This window comes from Lampetra fluviatilis, chromosome 10 (genome assembly GCF_964198595.1).
Source record: "Lampetra fluviatilis chromosome 10, kcLamFluv1.1, whole genome shotgun sequence".
NCBI lineage: Eukaryota > Metazoa > Chordata > Hyperoartia > Petromyzontiformes > Petromyzontidae > Lampetra > Lampetra fluviatilis.
Window position 1 is genome coordinate 7,575,945 of NC_136284.1, and position 22,937 is coordinate 7,598,881.

Sequence of the window (22,937 nt, forward strand, 5' to 3'; positions counted from 1 at the left end):
CGAACTATTTATTCAGATTGCAGATGGAAATGCAGAACCATACATCATTACACTTTTCACTGGGGGCATCCACTATGTGCTGGTAAACATGAACAAATAAGCCATCTTCTATTAATATTTCAATATAATATTAATAGTCTCTCCAAATTGAATGGCAGTTAATTATGTTGTTACATATACATCATTCTGGAATAATAATGCATGCAAAATTAACAAAATAGCATACATGTGAAAATGAAAGAAAAATAACGAAAAGTTCACCAACTGATGAACATTAACAGATGCTGTAATCGTGTATTACATGGCAAACTGTTTTATAAGAGGGCATGCATCAGAAACCATGCAAACAAACTCAACGTTGGCATTTTACAAAATCGACACGCGGTGGCAGACTGGCTTACCATTTGTTAAACAGGGGAAGGGGATGAGCTGATGACGGGGATGGGAATGAGAGTGTCGGTTAATGCTAAATATTAAAACACGTAGAAATGTTTTATTCCAAATTAAATCTACAAGATGATACCAAGTTTGTTGCAATGTTCTTATGAATGGAACCGCATGACTCCGCACATCGTCGTGTTTTAAAATCTTTCATAATAATAAATTACAGCCCTTCATCAATTCACTGCTGGATGAAGGTCTCTCCATGCCATGTCAGCCATACTTTGCCATGTTGCTCAGTGGGGGTTGATCGAGGCAACCAGGACTGGTTAAAATATCACCCGCCACCAATGTTAGCTGCGGCCAGGAATGAAATTCAGATCGGTGCGGTGCATTAACCACTGCTCCACTCTTATTAAAGAGCCTGAATACATTTCAATAAACTTTTTTGCACATTCCATAAAAGTCATCCCATGTTTACCAACAGCAAAGCCAATTTCTTCTTCAGCCTTATCTATGGGTTCCTTGTAAATTCTTGATGAATATTAATGCACAACGGTGATATCCCAAATGTATAACATTTATGTATTTCACCGTGCTAAAGATATATATGCTTAGTTAATTTGCAAAACATAGTGATGTGACTCACCTCTCAACATCCACGTGAGTGTTGTCAGTATTGCCAGCCAGAGTTTTCCACACCGCCGTCTTGGACATCTCCTCCGAGATGTTGATGATGGAAGGGTCACGTTGGCTGAAATTCAAAAGGCCGCAAAATGGGCATAACTGGATTATCTGGGCACGATGGTACATGCTTCTAATCCAGCACTTTGTAAACAAGGATTGGTGAATCATGCAGACCTGAGTCTTACAAGTGCTGCAATGTTGGCAGATGGCCAGGAGATAGCAGCACAGCAAATGGGTTTGTCAACCCATCCGTGCAGTTGTTTTGTGTGTTATTCCCTTGTTTATGTGGGGTTTTTCTCCCAGTACTCCTGATTTCTCCCATATGCAAAACGTTTCTTCAAGTAATTGGGCATGCATCACAATAAAAAGGCTCTCCGGAAAATGAGTCTTGAGACTTAATGATGCTCTCCTCTACTCAAAAATTGTAAATGTTGTGGTTTCACGCTTCAACACACCGGTGGGCTAAAGCAGTAAACTATTTGTCTTTTGTCAACATGGTACTTTTTGCTGATTAGCCGTGTCGGGTGGTGGAGGGTTACGACACATTTATAAATAACGCGATCTAACCAAAAAACGTTGATTATGAATAATATTGGTCGCGAAAGCCTACGTGTTAAACCAATAATATTATTATTGAATCTAAAGATGCAAACAATGAATTATATAAACCATTGAAATAAAGTACACAATATATTAAAATATCCAATGATTCATATTAATGGATGCGATGTTTAGGGGCAAAAGTTTTTCTTTGTATCAGAGAATATTATATATCTTCTTACCTTTAAGGCAGTATTATTGGTGAATGTATTGAGTTTTTGTTGTGCTCATGCACCAATCTCAACGCAAAGCATGTTTTTGTAAGCAAATACATAGCGCTGTGCAGGAAATTGTGCCGCTTGGCTGTGTATTACATGCAGTGTCTATTCTGCATTCATAATACCGAGCTGGCAAATAGGAAAGATGTGGCGTCACCTGAACTTGATGCCCTTGACAGGGATCTTGAGAACGTTTCCTCCTTCCAGTGGAACCTGCACAGTGCCGACCTCGGCCACCTCCAGCATGCGCTGGGTCTCCTGAGGCACACGGTCACACGCACGTTGGGACGATTCAACGACGAACATTAACCACAACGCGCCACCGTCGATGCAACTGCCACGACAGATCGCGCCCTTACGACACGCGTTGCCATTTTGCATGGACACATTTTTATAATCCAACGGCTAATATAAAGTTCGTGAGATGTATTTCTTCTTGAAAGTCTGATAATTTAAACACATTCCAGTAACCGCATTACTTGAACATGTAGGGCGTCAAGCTAAACTGAAAACGAGAATTATTGCCTTTCAAATAAGCAACAGAGACAGGTGGGCATGCAATCATGCAAGGGCACGCTCGGACATCGCCGTACACGCTGGACGTTATAACATACCCGGCTCCGGCTGCCTCCGCTGTTCCTGAGCTATTTGCGTAATGTTTGTGATGGGCCCAGGAAAAAAAAACAGGAAATAATGATGAGGACATGAGCCGCTGGTTCCCTTGTGCTGTGCTTATGGAGACTTCATTGGTGGAACCTTTTTGATAGGCTTGCCGCAATATGTCGATACCACGATATAAGGGGTCCACAATAATCGCATCGTTTGTTTAGCAAATAATAGTCTCACATCACGATTATCGATACTCGTTTTCTTTTATAACTCTAATGACAATATTTGTGAAATAACAAACATCATTTAATATTTCTAAAATACTGCACCTATTACCCGTTTAAAAGAGTGGTTTGTAAACGAGTGCTCTTTGTGGAGTAATCGAGGGTGGGCTTCATTGCTGTTTGCCCACTGTGTGTTACGCGAGGGGCGGTGGTGGGGGCGACGCACACACCTCGCTGTCCTCCTGCTCGCGCAGAGCGTCCTCCAACTTCTTCTTCCTGCTCTCGGGCATGAGGTCGTCGAGCCAGCTCAGCTCCCGCTTGGTGAAGCAGAAGTCCAGCAGCTTGCGGATGAACACCAGCGCCAGGACCTTCAGCAAAATCAACGAGCGCACGGACGCGCGCGCGCGCTCAGGAGTCGCTGAAGCCTCAGCAGAAAACCAAACATCTCCGTCATCCAGAGGATGGCAATACCGAGTGTTGGTTTGCGAATCTATGCATGGATCTTTGAGTATTATCCCCCTTTTATGCCTGGATGGTTATCTCCAGGTACTCCGGATTTCTCCCATATGCAAAACACTGCCTTAAAATGTAATTGGCCAAACATCCCAATGCAGGACCTTCCTCAAAAATAGTTGCATAACTCAGCGGGGCCTTCCTGGATTAATGACTATTTATGCCTGTGTGTCCAGAGAGCGGGGGATCAGGCTGTTATGCATAAAACAGCTGTTATATAAGTTGTGAGCAGCAGAGGCCAATGCAGCAAAATCAAGTCGCGTATCGTGCTACCTGCCTTCACCAACCCGCACTGACCAACGTGATAAAATATTGTCAAATAGCCCCCAAAACTCACATACGTCTGGGCAGGCCCTCATCCAGCAGTAAATCGATAAAAGGGTTGTGCATAAACATTGGTGTTTTATTAAAATCGTGCTTTTAGAGAAGCATGGCCAAAGAGGGTGTGGGAAGGTCCTGCTCCAGACTGTGTGGACTACAGGTCACTTGAAGCGTTTGCGAAGGGTAGCTAATATGGCGAAGAGAGGCCGTCATCCGGCAGTGGATTGACAAAAGGGCTGTCCAGGTCCGTTAATATTATTGCTGCAATGGCTGGAAAGGGGGGGGGGGGGGATAAGGCCGCCGAAGGTGCTCGTGCTCACGACGGTACCATCATGGGGAAGACGATGGCGGCGGCCGACGCCTTGATGACCCAGAGCAGCACGAGGCAGGTGAACTGCACGGCGGTGAACAGGTGCACCTTGCGCAGCGGCACGTGGCGCAGGTAGATGAAGTCAGGCTGGTGCTTCGCCGGCATTCCGAATAGCTTGATTCGGTCGAAGAACTGTCACGACGACCATTACAAATGAGCAACATTGTCAACATCAACATCATCATCATCATCAGTGTGAGCGTCACAATCATCCCCCCATGGCTCGAATGGATAGTTCATCTTCTTGGTTCTTTCGGTAAAGTCACGTAGAAGGGAAATAATGAAATAATAAAAATAAAACATAATAAAATAATTCTCACGACGTTTCGGCCACAACGCAAGCAGCCTTCCTCAGGTGAAGACCAGGTCTGTCGGAGAGACAGCGTCTGAATGACAGACCTGGTCTTCACCTGAGAACGGCTGCTTGCGTTGTGGCCGAAACGTCGTGAGAATTATTTTATTATGGTTAATTTTTATCATTTTATTATTTCCCTTCTACGTGACTTTACCGAAAGAACCAAGAAGATGAATCCCTACAGTCACGAAAGCTTTAAATTGGATAGTTCATTTGAACAGCTATGAGGTGCTTAAAGTCATGATAACCCCAGATACTATCCATCATTACTGTAATAATTATAAATATTAATAGGACGATTTGAACTTGTAGATGTGAAAAGAGCTAACGCACAATCATTGCTTGTGTTCGCAAAGGCCAATTATTTTTTATGTTTTATGGTGCCCCGTTGGATGACACTGGTGATGGAATTTCAGGCAGAATTAGAGAATGCGCCACAAAGGAGGTGTTGAGCAATAAAATCAGTTCATGTGTAGGAGTGAGTTGGATTGCAGAATTGCAGGACTGTGATAGATGGTGAAAACATGGGGACGACTTCATCCAGCAGTTTATGAACAACAGCTGATTATCACGATTATTTATACATGCTTATATTCACGGGTGGAGCAGTGGGGCTGTATGATTCCTGGTTTCCTCGAGGGTAAATAAAGATTTTGATTCTGATTATCATTTCCCTGCCATTGCTGCCAAACAGTGGCGAGTGAAATCCAATCAGTGGCGAGTGATCTCTAAACTGGCCCTGGGCATCCTCCTCCACCAACCTGCACTGACCAATATGGTGAAATATGGTCACACAAAACAATGACCGGCATCGACGTCAACCATCAATGGATTGACAAGGGTTTGTAAATAACTAAATTTATTATTATGTTTAATATAGAAAGTAGTACAAGTAGGCATCTTTACGCGCAATGCCACATTCAGCAGTGTAAGGCGACACCGGAGTGGCACGTGCCTGAAAAGAGTGAGTCAGCCCCTTGTGATATGGGGCCAATAGCGCAGTGAGTGCATGACTCACAGACCCATCATTATAACTCCAAGTAGTGGCATACAGGGCTGTACATTTATTTTCTTTAGTCTGTTCTCTTATAACGCGGTAGTTGTGTTTATGAAGAACACCGCGCTATGGATATATTGCGTTATAATACATAATATAGGGTAAAGCAGTCCGCGATAACGTGTGAGATACGTATGCAGGCTAAACAAAGACTGAGGCGCGTGGGTAGCATCTAGCAACAGCATCCTACCTTGTGTTGATGCTACGACGAGGCAGACGTACGACCGCTGATTCCTACTCTCCCAATGAAGTTCTGTTCACTCAATCGTGTGATATGCAATTCGTATCCGCGTTATATCCAATTCGCGTTATAGGAGAGCAGATTATACTCTCAGAAACTCATGGGAACCAGAAAGATTGCTAAGTGAGTGTTCAGTGCAGAGGGTGAGATGCGTAATTTCTGCCAGCGAGTGGTACCACCGTCATACTTAAGTTTTGTCGTTTAACCAGGTGGGAACTAACGAAAGAGACCAAGATAGTGGCATTCACCTCACCTGGATTCCCTTCAAAGAGGAGGCCCCCATGTACAGGAAGACTCCGTACAGCACCGGCATTGGGATGAACTGTGGCACAGGGCGGGGTTACATCAAACTGTGAAAATGCGTTAATAGCGTGTTCTTAATGTTTAAAACACGACTTAGCCAGGAACATTTTCTGTAAACAAAAACACTCGTATTCAATGGTTATCATAAGCTCCTCAATGCCAAACGCCACAAAATGTTGATGCACGGTACAATGTTATTCAAACTAAAAATACATTATTGTGTTCAATGTGCTTTTTTGACAGTTTAAGTGTGAAGCATGATTGTTCTTATTATTGTATATACATTAACACAATAAACCAAGCTTATAGGATTTTAATACCCCAAGCGAGTGCCCTAGTTTTGGTGCAATTGTGGAATTAAGTGCTATTATTTTTGCTTATTTCAATTAGTGTTTAGCCATTCCAGCATAGCGCCATTTGATGTAACCAATAAAATGACAATGAGGTACTGTCCTTGATATTCCCAAAGCAGCCCGACTCTGTGAACATGCACCCAATATAAAACGATTGTGAAAAAAATATCTCAGCAATTAGAGGAGAAAATATCCCCAATTGTATCCTGACTGATGAAATACTGCAGATTGCGCAGTGACTTAAATTATTACATGTGAATCGGGTCACGTCAAAATGTACTGCTGCTCAGAGCAGCAATGGGGCGGCCAAACTTCAAATTCGTTAGATAGCTGTTGACTTCGCCACAAAGGATTACTAATTTTTTTTTTATCAACTATGGCTGGATGACAAGCTGAGTTAACCGCTGACCTAGAATTGACCTTCTAACATTTCAATCCATCAGTCAAAATTTACCCAGAGCCACTAGGATGAATAGGCATTAACAAACGCATACAGTACACATAGACCATCAATGCTAATTATAATATGACCCAATCACATAGAAAGCACCTGATCACATAAAGATGCATGCAGCATTACCACCATGCATGGCAGGTTGTCATAGGTGAAAGAAGGGCTTTGCTAGGTGGTGGTCAGCAGAGGGCAGTGTAGTAAAATAAATTATTGCACACGCCAATACATTCGTGCTCCCCCCCTCCAAGTCACCAACCTGTATCGACCGGCATGGCCGAGCACGGTCAAACAACCCCCCCAAGGACCCGCAACAGCATAGGGAGAGTCAAGTCACCTTAAGAACACCGGTCATGAAGACGGAGCAACCCATGAGCACGAAGATCATGAGCCCTGTGACGCGCTGCTCGCGGATGCCCAGGAACTTGGGCTGTTCGCCGGGTGCGGAGCACTCCGACTCGACCTTGAGGCTGTTGACGTGCGAGATGGAGAGCACCGTGGCCGCTACGAACCACGGCAGCCCCATGATGGAGCACACGGCCAGCATGATGGCCACCCACAGCAGGTCCAGGTGGTAGCCGCAGCCCTTCTGCAACACGCCACACACATGGACGGGCAAAAACCGCGCGCTCAGCAATCGGGCCCTAGAGCGTCAGGCTTTCCAAGGAAGACGCCAGGTAAGCAGGTTCTGAGCTGGCACCACCCAGAATCTGGGTACGAATCCAGGTAAATGTAGTGAGTTGGTCTCAGCTTACAAAACACATAATGAAATTGGTTTTTCACAATTTGTCAAAAATGACAGCTCTGAGAAAAAAAGTTAAATTAAGTTTGAATGCCATGTAATGAACACTTTTATAGCAGGGTTTGTGGTTAAGTGCAGCACCTATCGTATGGACAAGGGCTCACTCTTGAAGGTATATCAGAAGTAGTTATGTGATAGTAAAATCCACGGGGCTGTTCTCTAAAATGAACTGCTCTGCAAAAGTTCTAAATGGACACTTTTGGCTCATGATATGGAATCAATAACAACTGGAAAACTGAAATAAAATACCCAACATTTAAAGAATTCTTCGTGCAACTTCAGACCATGACTACACAAAAAACATTGTATTAAATTTGTCTTGTGATGAAATGTACTCTCAGTGGCAGACTGGGTGGGAATGTGCTGCCCCCTACTGTGTAGACGATATGTCACTTGAATGCATCTCAGAGGTAGTTGTGGTATCCACGTAAATGGGCTGTTCACTAGCATGAAGGGTTGGACTGCTCTGCGAGAGATCAAGGTGGGTTTTTTGCCTCATGCTACGATACCGATAGCACAATCAGGATAAAATTTTGGCGAAAGAATATATATTTTAAGTATGGGCCTCCTTGCTCAAACAAGTAGGCAATGCAACAATACAATTATTCATCGATTAAAAAAAAGATATTCTTATGCTCACAATGTCTATGCATTTAAGAATAATTTACGATTTGCGCAAATAATATGCAAACATTACCTTTAGGCCAATGGAATCACAAGACTGAGTAAATGAGATTAAAATACAATTTGGATTGATCTAACCCCTAAATGAAACAACGTTCCAAGGCAGTGTATCGAAACATTGTACATATTTAGTTTATAGAGGGAGGGAGTCTGTCATAGGCATAGTACAAAAGGGAGATTTTGAGCCTGGACTTGAACAACAGCAAGTAGTTGAACATTTGGATGGTTAGGGAAAGGGAGTTCCAGACTAGGAGGGCACCAGAGAAGGGTGACTGAACTCAAACCAAGAAAAAGTTGAAACTGCATGGCGACAGTACAAACAGTCGAAAAAAATTTGATCCTTGAATCAAATCTTGACCTCAAGTGTATTTGTTTAAGTTCAAGTTGATTTCATAATAGCGGTTGCTTGGGTTAGATCGCGTAAATATATAAATGTGTCGTTAAAACCCGCCTTCACCCGACACAGCCAACTAATAAGGGTTGTCACGTAAACAGAACGTGGCCAATTCGTCACTAGTACAGCACACCGGTGTGTTGGAGAGCCAAGCCATAACATTTACAAACTGAGTACGACGTTTAACCCAAAAACCTCTATTATGGATGATATTGGTAGTGAAAGCCTACGTGTTGAACTCAAGTGGATTTGTTTAACCAGGTTAGAACTCAAGAGACCAGGTTGGGTCCCCTTTGCAAGTGTGACCTCAAATCAAGGCAAATGATTGCATTGTGGTGGGGGTTAGAAGGGGGAGGGGGGTGGGCAGGTGAATCATTATACATCTACTCATGAATAAGTGCCGGGCAGCGCTCTCGTCTATCGATGACCCAGGGATAATGGAGCAAAATCACATTTTCCTATGATGGGAACCGAGTTTTCTCATCGGCTGACGAATGTTCATTTCCCACAAAGCATTGTTTATTTTATTGGCGCTGGACGCACGATGTGTCTAGTCAATCCCCAGCCAAGTCATGCACTCCAAACTCGAATTCTGAGTCAGGCACCTTAAAGGCAGTGCCACCCAGCCTGATCGTACTATTACATGTGCAAGTGAATTATAAATTGCAAAAAAAACACACTTTTGCTTTTAATTAATAATCATTAACAGCCCTTCGTTAATCCACCGCTGGATGAAGGCCTGGTTGGACTTATTCTGATCATATGTTACCATACTAGCCAGTGTAGGATGAAGGGGGGGCGGGGGAGGGGTGCCCAGGATCAGTTCAAACACCACTAGTCACTGGTATTAATAGGCATGCTTGGGATGAGAACTTAGGGAAGGTTGGGGGGCACCTTCATAATATCATTGTAATTGTTTACGCAAGTCAAGCCACATTGAGTTTTGAGACTTATTTTCAGGAAGGTCGTTGCTGTTGCCCAACAGCACCGAAGCCACGAATTCCACCGTAACCTCTGTTTCAACCTCTCGCTCATCAACACAGTACCGAGTTCGGGCCAGGTTTTTATTTTGTAAAAAAAGTTGGCCAACATTGCACAACATTAAGTAATAACTGCAGTTTTATAAATATGTTTTGGTGTAAAAACTCGTGAATAATGGATTGCAAATCACATTTGGCTTATTTTACTGTGGCCTTTTGAGACATTAAATATTAACACAGTTTAAATATATTAAAGTTTGCTCTTTGTCAAGCTGTCTTGGGCTTGACGTGCACATTCAATCTGATTGAAAAACCAATACTCATTTGGGCCATGTTACACGCAAGAAAGGTTAAGTATATTAACACGTGGTTTTCAATATGTTTGACCGCCTCTTGTAAATATGCATGTGCAGACGATTTCACATGTCACACAGAAACACAATCACAGGGTGGCGCAAGGAAACGCACACGGGAAGGTTGGGGGGCACCTTCAGCTTGTGCTCCTTGCGGTTGATGATGACGGCCGTGATCTGCTGGTCCATGAAGACCAGAATTGTGCAGAGAAGAGCAGGGATGGCAGCAGCCAGGATCGTCCACCACGGGTTGCGCCCGATGGGGTCCACGATCCAGCCCCGGTCATCCCGCGTGGGCTGGTGGAATAGCAAGGATGGCCAGGTTAACGCACAACCACAATTCGTCCCAAGGCCATGAGGACATCAGCCAGGCTTGGGTTCATGGCCGGGAACCATTAGGCCACGGTCAATGCCAGGAGACACAAGGAAGTCGAGGTCAGGGACCTTTGAAGTCGAAGCCACTGTCACGGTCAGTCGAGGTCAGGTCCTCTAGGCTGGCTGATTGGCTACATTGAGCACAGCCCGTGGTTGCAGTACAAAAACTGCCAAACACTTTGAAATAAAAACTGATTAATTACATTTTGCCACACCCCACAGGCAAATGTCAAGGACGAGAGCTGATAAAATGTCTTCAAGGACACGATCCTAATAAAAATGTGCCTGCACGCACAGGCGTGCTTCCTGCTTCTCAACCAAACTTATGGTTTCCATCTTTCTTGACTGGCAATCACATCATGTCCATTTATGTTGTACACAACAATACATATATTTTTTCCCAACGGTTCTGAGACCGTAATGGGTGGATTTTTTCTGCATTAGACCCTGCCAAAGAGTAGTCTGGAGGACCCAAGCCTGTGCTCGACTGTTATATCTGCCGTGCAGCAAATTTCCTTCTGATTTATCCGTTTTGGCATGAGTGTTGGAAATATGTGAACAATCCAGAGTGTAGAGAATATGTGCCAGATGGGTTGCATAACTTCAGGTTGCATTGAGCGAGTTTATTTCTGCACCAGGAACCATTAAGCCATTAAACCAAACTCACGCAGGCCAAGATCCACACGTTTCACACAACATTTCAGAAAGCTTTAACAGCAGCTACAGGTCACACAATTAATCTGAAGTGGAACGTTACATAATTCCAGTTATATATTTTAAAATGTTTATATGTTTTACGTGTTTCAATGTAAAATTAACTTGGCAGCAAATTTGAGACTATTGTGAAGGTAAATTGAAGTGTCTTCTGCTAATACTACAAAAAAAAAACAATAGGGCCACACATTAATTTCCAATGCCGGCTCTATACCAGTGGTGGAAATTACACATTCCCATGGCAATAGCCAGACCAGTCAATGGGTGATCACTGTCAACCTGTTACAACGTGGTCGTGGATGGTAGGTCAAGTTGACCCCCAGCTGGAATTTGAACTTGCAGCTGCTCGATCGCGAGTCAAATTTCTCGAGTCAAAAGGCGCCCCACGGCTGGATTTAGAAGGCACGTTACGAATGATGATGACGACGATGAACTGTGTTTCACACCTGGACTGTGCAGGGGCGTTGCGAAAATCAGCAACCATATCTCTGTACAGTAAATTACAGTAGATACGGGACTTAACACACTCAGCTCGTATTTGATACTTTAGTTATTTCATGTTTCTATGAAAAAAAAATCATTAAGGGGCGAGAGGTCCGGTAACCTTGGTGGCCATTCAATGGGACCTCACCCCCTCTTTTAGGGTCAATTTCAAGGCAATGTCTCTCCCATACATACAAAATAAAAATACATTAAATAAAAAGTACAGCTCTGCAACTACTCATTCACACCACTGCTAGCAGAAGGGTCTCCACTAGTGAGCTTTTGAGAGCCCCTCTAGAGTGTACGTTGGCCTACTCTTCCACAGTAGCCAAAATTATTTTAAGGAGGTAGAAATTTTCACAATTTACCACATCACACGCGATCGGCCGATCGACGATAGAGGTACCCATTTATACTGCTGGCTTGGCAAAAGGCAGCTGAGGAGGGGGAACATAAGAAACTTTCCCCATTGTTTCAACTGCCGCGCCAGGAGTTCGAATCGAACCGGTGACCTGTACAGCGTGCAGTCCTGCGGCCACCGTGGTTCCTGTACGCACGTGAGAGCACACGGCCGCGAGTGGGCCCCATTACCTTGAATTCGCTGGGAACCTGGAGCTTGGGCGAGGGGATGCCCAGGAAGTAGTCGATGACCACCATGCTCAGGATGGTGAGGAACACGGCAAAGTCGCTCACCGTGGAGCGAACCTGCACCACGATAGTAACGTCACCACCAGCATCAGCCATGATCGCTCCACTGCTGGATGGAGGCCTCAGCAAGCCGTCGCCACCTCTCACAATCCTACGATGCAATAATACCCTTCGCACTTGCACATGGGCTGAGTTTTCTCACTCATTCTCCCTCAGTGTACATCCTCTCGGGAGCAAGTTTCCTCCCTTAGCTGCCACTGTTATTATTCTTGATCATCGGCCATCATTCCTTCTAGCAACCTAACCTGCCCAAGCCCACTTACTTTTCTCAATAGTCAATCTGATATCTATAACCTATGTACGTTCTCCGATCCATGTCCCTCGTCGCGATTCCAAGGATACATCTGTCCATGCTTTATTGCACACTTTTTAGTTTTTGTTCTTAAATGCCCCTGTGTCCGATCCACCCCACAGACACATGCGCAGCAAAACGGCCAAATCACGCTGAACGCGCTCTGGCTCGTCAGGTTTCAGAAGCTGAGCAGATTCAGTCTGGACTGTAAATGGAAGTTAGACTCTGAGAAATAAGAATACTGGCAAAAAGGTCCGATGACGGAAGCTAGACTATCTGGGAATACCAGGCATTATAAGCTTGGGCTGCGAGGTGGCCAGGAGATGGCAGTGAAACAACAGATACTTGAATCTATCTGTGTGGAGTTCTGAATGTTACTCCTTCGATCTTTGTCTTTGTGGTGGGTTTCCTCCGTATTCTTTCGTTACCTTCCACATTAATGCAGACATTCGGTAAAATAATTGTCCAAACATTCCAACATAGCAAGATCCTCTTAAAAAAGGGTCTGGAGACTGAGTGAGGCTTTCCTGGATAAACACAAAGAGTTATTATCAAAAGTTCAAACAATTAGGACCAAATATTATAACATCGTGCTGGTGGTTCGAAACAAAGGCCGTTAAATGATTATTGATGGACCCAATGGGAGTCACTGTCATGTTCACACCTTGGTGGGAAAGTAGCGCATGGTCTTGAACTGCTTGAGGAATCCGGAGAGGAAGAACGTGGCGAAGAAGAGGATGATGGACCAGAAGAGCACGTCAGGGATGTAGGGCCCGTGGTGGCCACACGCCGTCCCCACGAACTCACCGTGTAATTCTAAGCATTTCTGCACGACGAGAGTGGACGAGGACACAGAGACGCCAGGACACAGACAGATGAATAAAGTGACAGAGACCGATATGCAGAGCAGAGACAGAGATGTATCTGGCAGACCAGATACACAGAGGGAAGCAGAGACACAGAGACACACAAGACAGAGATACGGAGAGACACAAATATAGAGATGCACACAGTACATTGGAGTCAGAGATGCCTGGTACTGAGCAGCGCAGGGCACGAATGGTAAGCCTCATGCATCATCATCACTCTGCCGAATTCACCAAACAAAAACGAACCAGCAAAGTTTTAAAATTGTGTGAACATTAAATAATAATAAACTAAAATGAGTGAGGCAAGTTCTACATGTGCTGGTTTATGTGTACACACAAGCCTGCTGTTAAATATGAGCAGCTATGGAATCACTAAATATAATACCAGTACATACCGCACTTAAAATAAAACTTAGGCAACTCTGTATGACGTATGCACTCTCCGTGGTTTTTATAATGTATTTATAAACATATTAACGCAAGTATTCGCAAGGGTGTCAAATAGATACAAAAATTCAGATTTCATATGCTTAAGTCCAACTTCAGATCTTTTGTAGATTTTCAGATCACGTAAGAATTAATCGCGTCTTCGTACTAGCTGTCACCCGATGCCGGATGATACAGCTTTTCGCGGGAAAAGCACGAAAGTGATGGAATGTAAGTGACGTCATTTCCTGTGGGGTCAAACTTTCGGATCGGTCCGAAACTCAACATTTGTTTATTTGGATCATCTGAAAATCCGTTACTCGGCTCAATTTTAAGATTTTTTTTTTATTAATCTGAAAATTAGCCACACGTCCTTAGTATCTATGTATATACATAAGACAGATACTATGCAAGCAAGTATAACAATTCATTGACAGACATAACCGTATTACGGAAGGCAGTAACAAAAAAAAGATTTTAAAAATAATTCGAGAAAAGCAAGTTAAATATCTTGGATAAGTAATGAGATAACAAGAGACTGAATATCATAGTTTGACTTGGAAAATTATCGGTACAAGAATCCGTGGATGACTGCGAATTTGAACAATTAGGTGCAACAAGGAGTATCTTATGCCATGTTCTTGAGGAATATCATGGGCAGAGTTAAATGGAAGAATGCCACGATTTACAACGTCTTTGAGAAAGGGCAAAGCACACAGACAGGGAGATTATAACGGACGTGTTGTCACCGTTGGGTCCGTGTACACCGGGGCAATGGCGTTAGTCCGCCCCCGGGGATGAGTGAGATTTAATAAGACACCGCCAAGAAGGAACACTCACACTGACTGTCAGGTTTCCCCAGGGAATGCTGTCCGCTGTGTGGTTCATACTGTCCCATGCGTCCAGAGTATCGTTGCTCGGAACACTCGGCTCGACGCACACACAGCTGCAACAGAAGTACACGTACGGACATATGCACGCATGCACGTTAAAAACCCACGCCTACAAACCTGGTTTCGGTCCTCTGCAGGCCGCCGCGCCGGGTACACTGGTAGCCGTGTGCTTACGGGCGGCAAGCGACACGACAGCGGAGCAGGACAACGTGCACTCTCTTTTTTTAAGGAATTGATGTGCGCATAGCTTAGCATCACGTAACAGCAGTGTGCAGCCCGGACTAGGTTACACTTTGTTGGCGAGACAAATGGGCGGTGTTAAATCGGTAATGTAAGCACACGTCTCTCAGTTACGTGCGACGTGATGTTAAACGCAGCTCCGTTGCATAACACACACAACGGGTTCCCTCTCCCTACGACACGGTGCGAGTTTATGAATAAGTAAACAACAAGCGGTGGAGAAGTGCTCCGCGCGCTGCACTGTGAAACCGGCAAACTGAGTTTCATTCCTGGCCACGACTAACATGAGTGTGGCGAGTCGTATCTCAACCCGGTCCTGCACCACCTCCCCTCATCACCTTCACGAACCGGCACTGGCCAGCGTGGTGAAGTATGGTCGAGCGAAGCGACACGTCACAATCAGGTATTTACCCAGCGGTGGTTTGACCAAGTGGCTGTAAAATATCAAACGCAACACGGCACCGTATTTCTGTTTGCATGCACGCATTTATTTCCCCGCACCGTCGTTTTCATATCCTTTCAATTTTTTTCGCAACACGTCGCCCGCTAAAAATAATTCACAAGTGGCAAAAGGTGGCAGGGCTACGTGACGACTGGGAAATGAAAAGTCTGCCGACGTATAACTGTACGGGTGACCTTTCCCTTGATCTTCTTGGGATGGCAAATTACACACCCCACTACCAGTGGCAAAGCAACAGCAACCCCCCACCGCCTGCCCACCCCACCCCTACCGCCCCCCCCCCCCCTACTGATTAGCGTGCCTGCCAATCACGCCGGCATTACAAGATTACATCCACAATTAAAACTCTCTCTGCCTGGGCGTTGGTGAAGTGGCGCTTGTAGACGCGTTCACGTAGGCACGAGCTTATGCACGCGCAGAGTGATTTCCGCGTAGCGCACCACTTCTGTCCGCGGGAGGCATTTGCGGCCGCGATCGTAGGGGATTGTATTTCAGCCGGCGCACTCAGGGGCTTAACCGGGGCAGACGGCTGTGTGCGCGCGTACGTGCGGGCACGCGTGCCCGTGTGGGCGTCTGTGTGAGGGATAACCTGTGTGGTGTGTGTATGCCTGTGTCTGACTGTGGGGGAGCTGTGGCACAGTGGTTAGTGCATTGAGTTATGAACCCTGGGTTAGATTCCCATTCACGACCAACGCATCAGTGTCGATGTCTGAAATCGCCCTGGGCCTCCCCCCAGGTCTACTCAACCTTAAATGAGTACCGAGTTCAGTGAATACACATCAGCAATGAGGAGATGATGGCGACCAGGCGTGCTGCTGGCCACACTACCCGCGTGTGCAATAGTATGGCCTTCAAAAGTGCTCAATAACAGAACTTGCACCAACAGCCTAAAAGGTCTAAGACAGTGCACATTTGTCTTTGTTTCTGACTACATGCCACAAGCCTGGCCAGGATTGCTAGGTGCACCCGCAGTGCATTAAGGTGAACGCTGCGATGGCCTTTGGCTCCATATTTGCATGCATATGTTTGTTGCTCAATTCACGACTATAAGCAGAGTACAACCGAGTATAATTTGAAAACAACTCACAATTGTAAGAGGCAATTATGAACTTCAGAGGGCTCTCAGAGGATGAGCCAGCAACTCCACTTGACCTCCAAGTCTGGCATTTCCGCCATGCTCGGCAATGTTTCAGGGTCAATTATAATGAACCAATGCTTTGTGTGTGTGTGTGAGCGCGTGTTTGAATCCATGGTGTGCGTGTCTGCATGTGTTTAATTGTGTATGGGGAGCATTGGCACAGTGGTTAGCGCAAAGCATGATAAATCCGGCGACTGAAGTTGGATTCCTGGGCATGGATAAAATTAGTAGCAAGTTGTATCTAAGGTCGACTTCACCTTAAATGAGTACTGTACTTGAAGCAGTGTGTAAAATCATAATTGGGGAGACAACGGCAGCTGGGTTTGGTGGTGGCCACACCAACTCCTCAAGCGCCGAGCCAGCCTTAAGAAGAGGTGGTCACTAACTACACTTGTTTGAAGAGCTTGTCGAAGGGTATTCACAGGATCTTTGTCCGTATAAATGTGTCAATGTGGAATAGTGAGAGGCCCAGCGGTTCCCCTACTGCCCACTACCACTGGGACCTTGACTTGTACATGAACAGCAAGTTCTAAACGAAACTTCCTGGGCTTCCCTTGTGTAAAAATCAGCCTTAAATAGATTGCCTGGCGCAGTGCGTGGACATCAGATGGTTAAACCAGCCACTGCGCGCACCGTGCTAGCCTTAATAGGTGCTCGCCAATAGAACTCATTTCCCCGCCTCCCGTCTCCCCAACCACAGTCTGCAGGGCTAACCAGCAGACTTCTGTCTCGATGCTCGCGTGCGTGCGGGCGGCTTACGAGTATTGGGTGAGCAGCTCGGGGTCGGCGTGCATGTTGACCTCGTACGTCTCGCCCAGGTGCACGAGCTTCTCCAGCGCCTCGTAGATGAAGATGATGCAGATGAGGGAGGCGAAGGCCTCCTCGGTGAAGCGTGTGATGTAGCAGACGAGCGAGCTGGCGTCCGTGGCCACGAGCAGGAGGCAGAAGAACGCCGTCCACAGGCCGATGCACGCTCGCAACGACAGGTACGAGAGATAGTAGTCCCTGCGGAGGGCGGCGGGGGCAGGAGTGAGATGGTTTATGAAAAATATACCCACAGGGCAGGTCTGCTCCTTGGAAAACCTCGTGATCAAAATTATACATCATCCTCATGATACAAACGGGGTGTCACTTTGAAGGTGCAGCAAAAGCTCTCGAAGCCGAAACTCGAGAAACTCAGAATGCGAGGTAAGCTGGAAGGCTACCCAATAAATACCGAAAGACATTTTTTAAAAATATAATGTCAAGCCAGGACTGGAGAGGGATGGAGACAGAAAGTTATTGAAAAATGTTTTTCAACCCGGCAATACTTGGGCACAGAGAACCCGATGCCAATGATTAAATGAAAATAATTAAAAGTTGCAAATAACACTGTCACTTACTGCACGCATTATGCATACCGTCGAGTTATTTATCCAGAGGTGTGTGTATCTACATTACGCATTTATCTGCCCTTTTAACACAACATGAGTTCATCTGAGTATCATGTGTTATTCATTTAGCAAAAATAATTAATGTGCATTGCATAACAACAGTTTTTCTGCTGTGCAAAGTCATACGTGCAAACCGCTACCATTTCCGTTCAGACACACAGGCTTGTGCAGCGCGTTTTTTCCCATCACTAAATTCCCAATTAGGCTTAGTGTGTGCAGACTGCCACACGATCTGGCGTGAAATGCCTTTAATCCATAAAGAAAAAAAAACCCATCGACAGGAAATCCCGCAATGAATGACCATGGCAGTTTCACCAACTGCTGCCGTCATGTCGCAATCCTGAACCGAACGATTCAGCGGCGGGAGGCTACGGAGTGGGCTCTTTTACCACGAGCAGAATTTAGACCCGCACCGACGCTGTGCCGCACCACCATCCCCTCCCTCCCCCCCACCTCCCCCTTCCCCTCTAATTCCTCGCTCACCCACCCTCCCATCCCCACCCATCCCCATTCCTCGAACACGCGGGCTAGCGTGTGCGCGAGCCCGTCGGCCAATCCAGCTGGCGGTGGGGGGAAGCCAAGAGGAGGCGTTGACTGTAACTCGTTGCCATGTTTGGTCGGCGGCTCGATGAACGGTTTCACTGGGGTTGTGATCGCCGGGTGCAACACAGACACGAGTGATCTGCGCTGTACCGCGTGCGTGCTCGCTCAGCCAGAAACCCCGTACCCTCGCGAGCCAAATAAGTTCCTCGCTCACCGCGAGCGCTGCACGTCCTTGTCGCGTCAGGCACGAGCACCCCAAGGGTACACGGGGATCGTGCACGCCGCAGCATTCAGCGCTCCCGTCGGGCCACGCCGCACGCACAGTGGCGGCGGTGGTTCATGGCTGTGAGTCAGCGGCTTGGATCGAGTTAGGGTTGGTGGATCACATAGTGAGGGAGCCATTAAACTGCACAGTAATGTGGTGCCCAGAAGAGGCAGTTAAAACACGTCTCTAGCAGGTTGTCTAAGGGGTTTGATGCCACGTTTCCACCAACACTGGGATACGAGCCAAAGTGGTTCGTGAACCGTGCAAGTGGGCTCATGCCGTGTCATGTGGCCCCATCGCTGTAAATGGGCCACGTGGCTCCCTTCATTAAGGGAGCTGCACACCTTCACCAAGGCCACCGTTGGGACCAGTTGCGATGTCGTCACGGGGGTTAAGAGTGAGAAACATGAGGTCAAGGGCATCTGTCACTTAGGTCAACTTCAGGGCTGTGTTTTTGTTTAAATATAGGTGCCGTCCAGAAAGGAGATGAGGCAGGGGGCAGGGAACAGGGGTCAGATAACAGGGGATATAAGAGCAGGAGGAACTGAGCCCATAGAGATGTACGGCTCTCAATAATGACGACGACTTCGATCGTGCCGTAACATAGCACGCTATTATAAGGGCGCTGAACAATAACCAAAGACATTACACATGAGTCATTGGTCCAGTTCAATGAGAAGTAGATGTAGTGCTGGCTATTGCAAAGGTCAGTAGTTTTGCGTGAGTGTTTAAAACACTGGAGTGATGTCGGACATTCGTGCTTCCCCCCACGTGGATAAACTAAAGCAAAAAAATGGCCACTTCAAGTGAAAACAGCTTTCGATACTCAGGGGTTCTCATGTGGTGAATAAATAAATGATTACACATTGAAAAAACAAAGAATAACGTAAAGAATGAGAATTGTCATTGTGTCTTATATAATTTTGCGTCGAACTAGAGGGTTTTTGCCTACAACATCTGGCAGTTCACCTGAATTGATTCGGGCAGGCCAGACTCTGCTGTTTGAGATACTGTTTTGCCAGGTTATGCGCTCACAGAAGGCTGTGGGGCTGATGGGTGTGTAGAACAAATACGTTTAAGTTTTACGTGGAGAAACAGATGCATGAAGTACTGCCTGCTTATGTGCTTTGTCAACGTGGAGTCGGGGGGCAGCACTCACTTGCAGAACTTATAGAGGATCTTCTCAAAGACGAGCACAGGCCCCGTGCTGCCCAGGATGGTGAGCGGCTGCCCCGCGAACAGTGAGTACGCGATGCCCGTCATGGAAGCCCCGAACAGCGACTCGATGGCGCTCTGCGGGGAAAGCACGCGTCACCGGCTCACCGAGATGCACGCGCCTTCTGAGTCGTAGGACCCACGCCGGAAAAGTTTGCACACAAACACGTGCCTCTCCCGATCTCACGCCGTGGTTTTTAAATGCTTCCAGGTGCAAAGCGTTTATGCGTTAGCTCTTTCATTCTGTTTGTCTGTCCGTCTGTCTGTAAGAGGAGTCCACGATAACCTCTCTTAAAGAATATCCACATTTGATGAAAAGTATAAAGTGCTTTAAAAAAATCTCCTCTCTGAATAGTATAGCACATGTTGCATTTGCAGTCTGTAGTACACTCCACTGAACCACTCTGCTTTTACTCGGTTGTCTTGAAGCAGAAAAACGTGCTTCCGGACACAAACATAGCCTTGCGTGTGTGCTAATGTTCTTCTGTGAACTCTACACAGTCACACGGCTGTAAGCGAGCTCAAAGGCATCATTAACAATTTCAATTACCGGATTTAATTTTGCAACCTACATCCACCCATTGCACCTGGTCATGGAAAAGTTCAATTATTCATTAATTTGACAGCCGCTCGTGCCTTCCTGCCGGATGAACAAGCTCGCAAGGCAAGGCAAGGCAAGACGTTTATGCGAGTGCTTTTTTTCACTTTGTGACTTCTCTCCGTTCTGTGCAAGCCACAAGCCACAGCACAACTGTGGCCATACAATCTAAACTACGGAATGTATAAATTTTGATTTAAAGCTTTCGTGTCTGCAGGGATTCATCTTCTTGGTTCTTTCGGTAAAGTCACGTAGAAGGGAAGTAATAAAATAATAAAAGTAAAACATAATAAAATTATTCTCACGACGTTTCGGCCACAACGCAAGCAGCCGTCCTCAGGTGAAAACCAGGTCCGTCGAGGCGACAGAGTCTGAATGTCGTGAGAATAATTTTATTATGTTTTATTTTTATTATTTTATTACTTCCCTTCTACGGAACGTATCGTAAATAAACCACTGCAGTCTGCGCTCCTTCAACCGACGAGGAATAGCAAAACTACCCGGACGCTCTCCTGAAGCCCTCTCGTGGCCAGCAAGACCTTGACGTTGGTAATTTAGCTCCCGAAATGCATTTGCTGCCGTACGCTCGAATAAAATGGATAAGCAAACGTCTTGAAACTGCAGTGGCAAAACCAAGTGTCGCGCGAGACACCAAAACAATGCAACGATAAGGATGATAATATGTATGTGCTGCTGACGGTCACAAACGAGAACTGCCTGCTGCAATATTTTTACTAAAATATATATATGCTGCCCCCACTCATTTCAACACTTGCCAGCAACACTCGTAAGTATGCAGAATATAGCTCATGCTAATTTACAACTTGCTTTATTTCAGATAATGAAAAAAGAGGATAGATTCTCACATCATCAATTTTTTTAGCAAATGCTCACCAATGGCTCCTTTACCAACAATGGGGCAAAATCGCCCAGGCAATGCCATGCGATGCATTTGGCCATTTCATCAAAATGGGAATCGTATTTACCTACACTGCTAAACTTTTCAATTTTCTCCCGTCATGTCTTATCCCAAATTACTTATAATTTAATTCAAGAAACCCATTAACTCTTGTCTAATTACAACCTCAAAGATGACATTTTATTGCTGATCACTTTGCGTTTTGGACCTTTTTTCAGCAGCCGAGATAGATAAATCAACAACAAAAAAACCCTGGAAAGCAGATGAAGACTGCAAATCGCACAACTGCACTTGCTGCTGAATCCACAACTTGTCGGGAGTGCACTGCGAGCATCGAGCCACTCACGATGCGTCCCTCGGTGGCCTCCCCGAGCAGCCCCCCGAAGGTGATGACTGGAGACATGCAGGCGCAGTACAGGAAGAGGAAGGAGGCGATGCACTGCAGGTTCAGGGAATCGCGATAGTCGCTCCAGTAGAACGGAATTTTCCGCTTGATGTCGCGCACCAGACCCCCGAATATCCTGTCGCATGCACGCACACACACGCATGCATTCACACGACGGATATATGAACGAATGGAAATTTAACCCCCACTGACTGAGCCATCACTCGGGACCGCATTTTGTTGCTCTGTACGTACAACAACAGGGGATGGTGGAGTGGTGGCATAGTGGTTTGCGCACTGCGCTCAGAGGACAGCAAACAGAATTTGATCTACGGCCACGGATAACACCGGTGAAGAGTGAAATCCGAACCGGTCCTGGACACCCCCTTCCTTCTGCCTTCATGAACCAGCACCGACCATCACGGTGAAATATAGTCAAACCAACAGTTGAGTAGAGAGGCCTTCATTAAATAGTGGATTTGCAGGATTCATGAGACCATCCCATTCCCATTAACAGGGCTTTTCATTGGCTGAGGCTAAGGATTTCCAGTCCCCCAACGATGGATAAAATATCCATTCCCAGAACTGTCCACTGTGCTGTGGGAACACCATGGTCCACAAACACAAACAGGAAAAACGTCTTGCCGGCCAACTGAACGGCTAAAGTCTAGAATAACCTTAAGTTTTTTTTGTGTTACATTGTTCCACAGAACTTGATTTATGGAGCAAACACACAATGCAGAAAATATGTGAACTCTGCGCTGCAAGGATTTAGCAAATAAATGTGCTGTTCAACTCTGCTTCAGTTTTCACTTCACTGTAAGGTAAACTATGGGTCCGAATGGTGTGTGACCATACGTATAATCCGAGGCATGAATCGGTGAAGGAAAAAAAGGGAACACAAATAAGCTCTGAAGGTAAAAGACGAGTGCACGTCTGCACACACAAGGCACACGCGCGAGCGGACACATCCTCGCGCTACTAGGCCGCTGCTTTATGACGAGGCTGTGACGGTGCACGCCGCAACACGGGGCAGAGTCATTAGCGGTGACCCCGGTGACCCGACGGTGGTCGGCCTCTCGCGC

General features: G+C 46.0%; 1 protein-coding gene across 7 annotated transcripts in view; it reads right to left on the minus strand.

Annotated features, from left to right (window-relative positions):
* LOC144934521 (sodium-driven chloride bicarbonate exchanger-like) overlaps positions 1-22,937 on the minus strand; it is a 76,142-nt gene that overhangs the window by 2,438 nt on the left and 50,767 nt on the right. For 4 of the 7 annotated variants that reach the window (XM_078860383.1, XM_078860379.1, XM_078860378.1 and 1 more), the window contains 14 exons: positions 21,814-21,988; positions 19,895-20,028; positions 17,254-17,499; positions 14,604-14,709; positions 13,133-13,294; positions 12,060-12,173; positions 10,032-10,193; positions 7,021-7,272; positions 5,830-5,898; positions 3,882-4,055; positions 2,950-3,087; positions 2,501-2,530; positions 2,044-2,144; positions 1,031-1,135 (listed from right to left, as the gene is read on the minus strand). In XM_078860383.1, the coding sequence (XP_078716509.1) occupies positions 1,031-1,135; positions 2,044-2,144; positions 2,501-2,530; positions 2,950-3,087; positions 3,882-4,055; positions 5,830-5,898; positions 7,021-7,272; positions 10,032-10,193; positions 12,060-12,173; positions 13,133-13,294; positions 14,604-14,709; positions 17,254-17,499; positions 19,895-20,028; positions 21,814-21,988 (1,968 nt within the window). Of the gene's footprint in view, positions 1-401; positions 430-1,030; positions 1,136-2,043; positions 2,145-2,500; positions 2,531-2,949; positions 3,088-3,881; positions 4,056-5,829; positions 5,899-7,020; positions 7,273-10,031; positions 10,194-12,059; positions 12,174-13,132; positions 13,295-14,603; positions 14,710-17,253; positions 17,500-19,894; positions 20,029-21,813; positions 21,989-22,937 lie in introns of all 7 variants that reach the window. The other 3 variants (XM_078860384.1, XM_078860380.1, XM_078860381.1) reach the window with 2 other exon arrangements.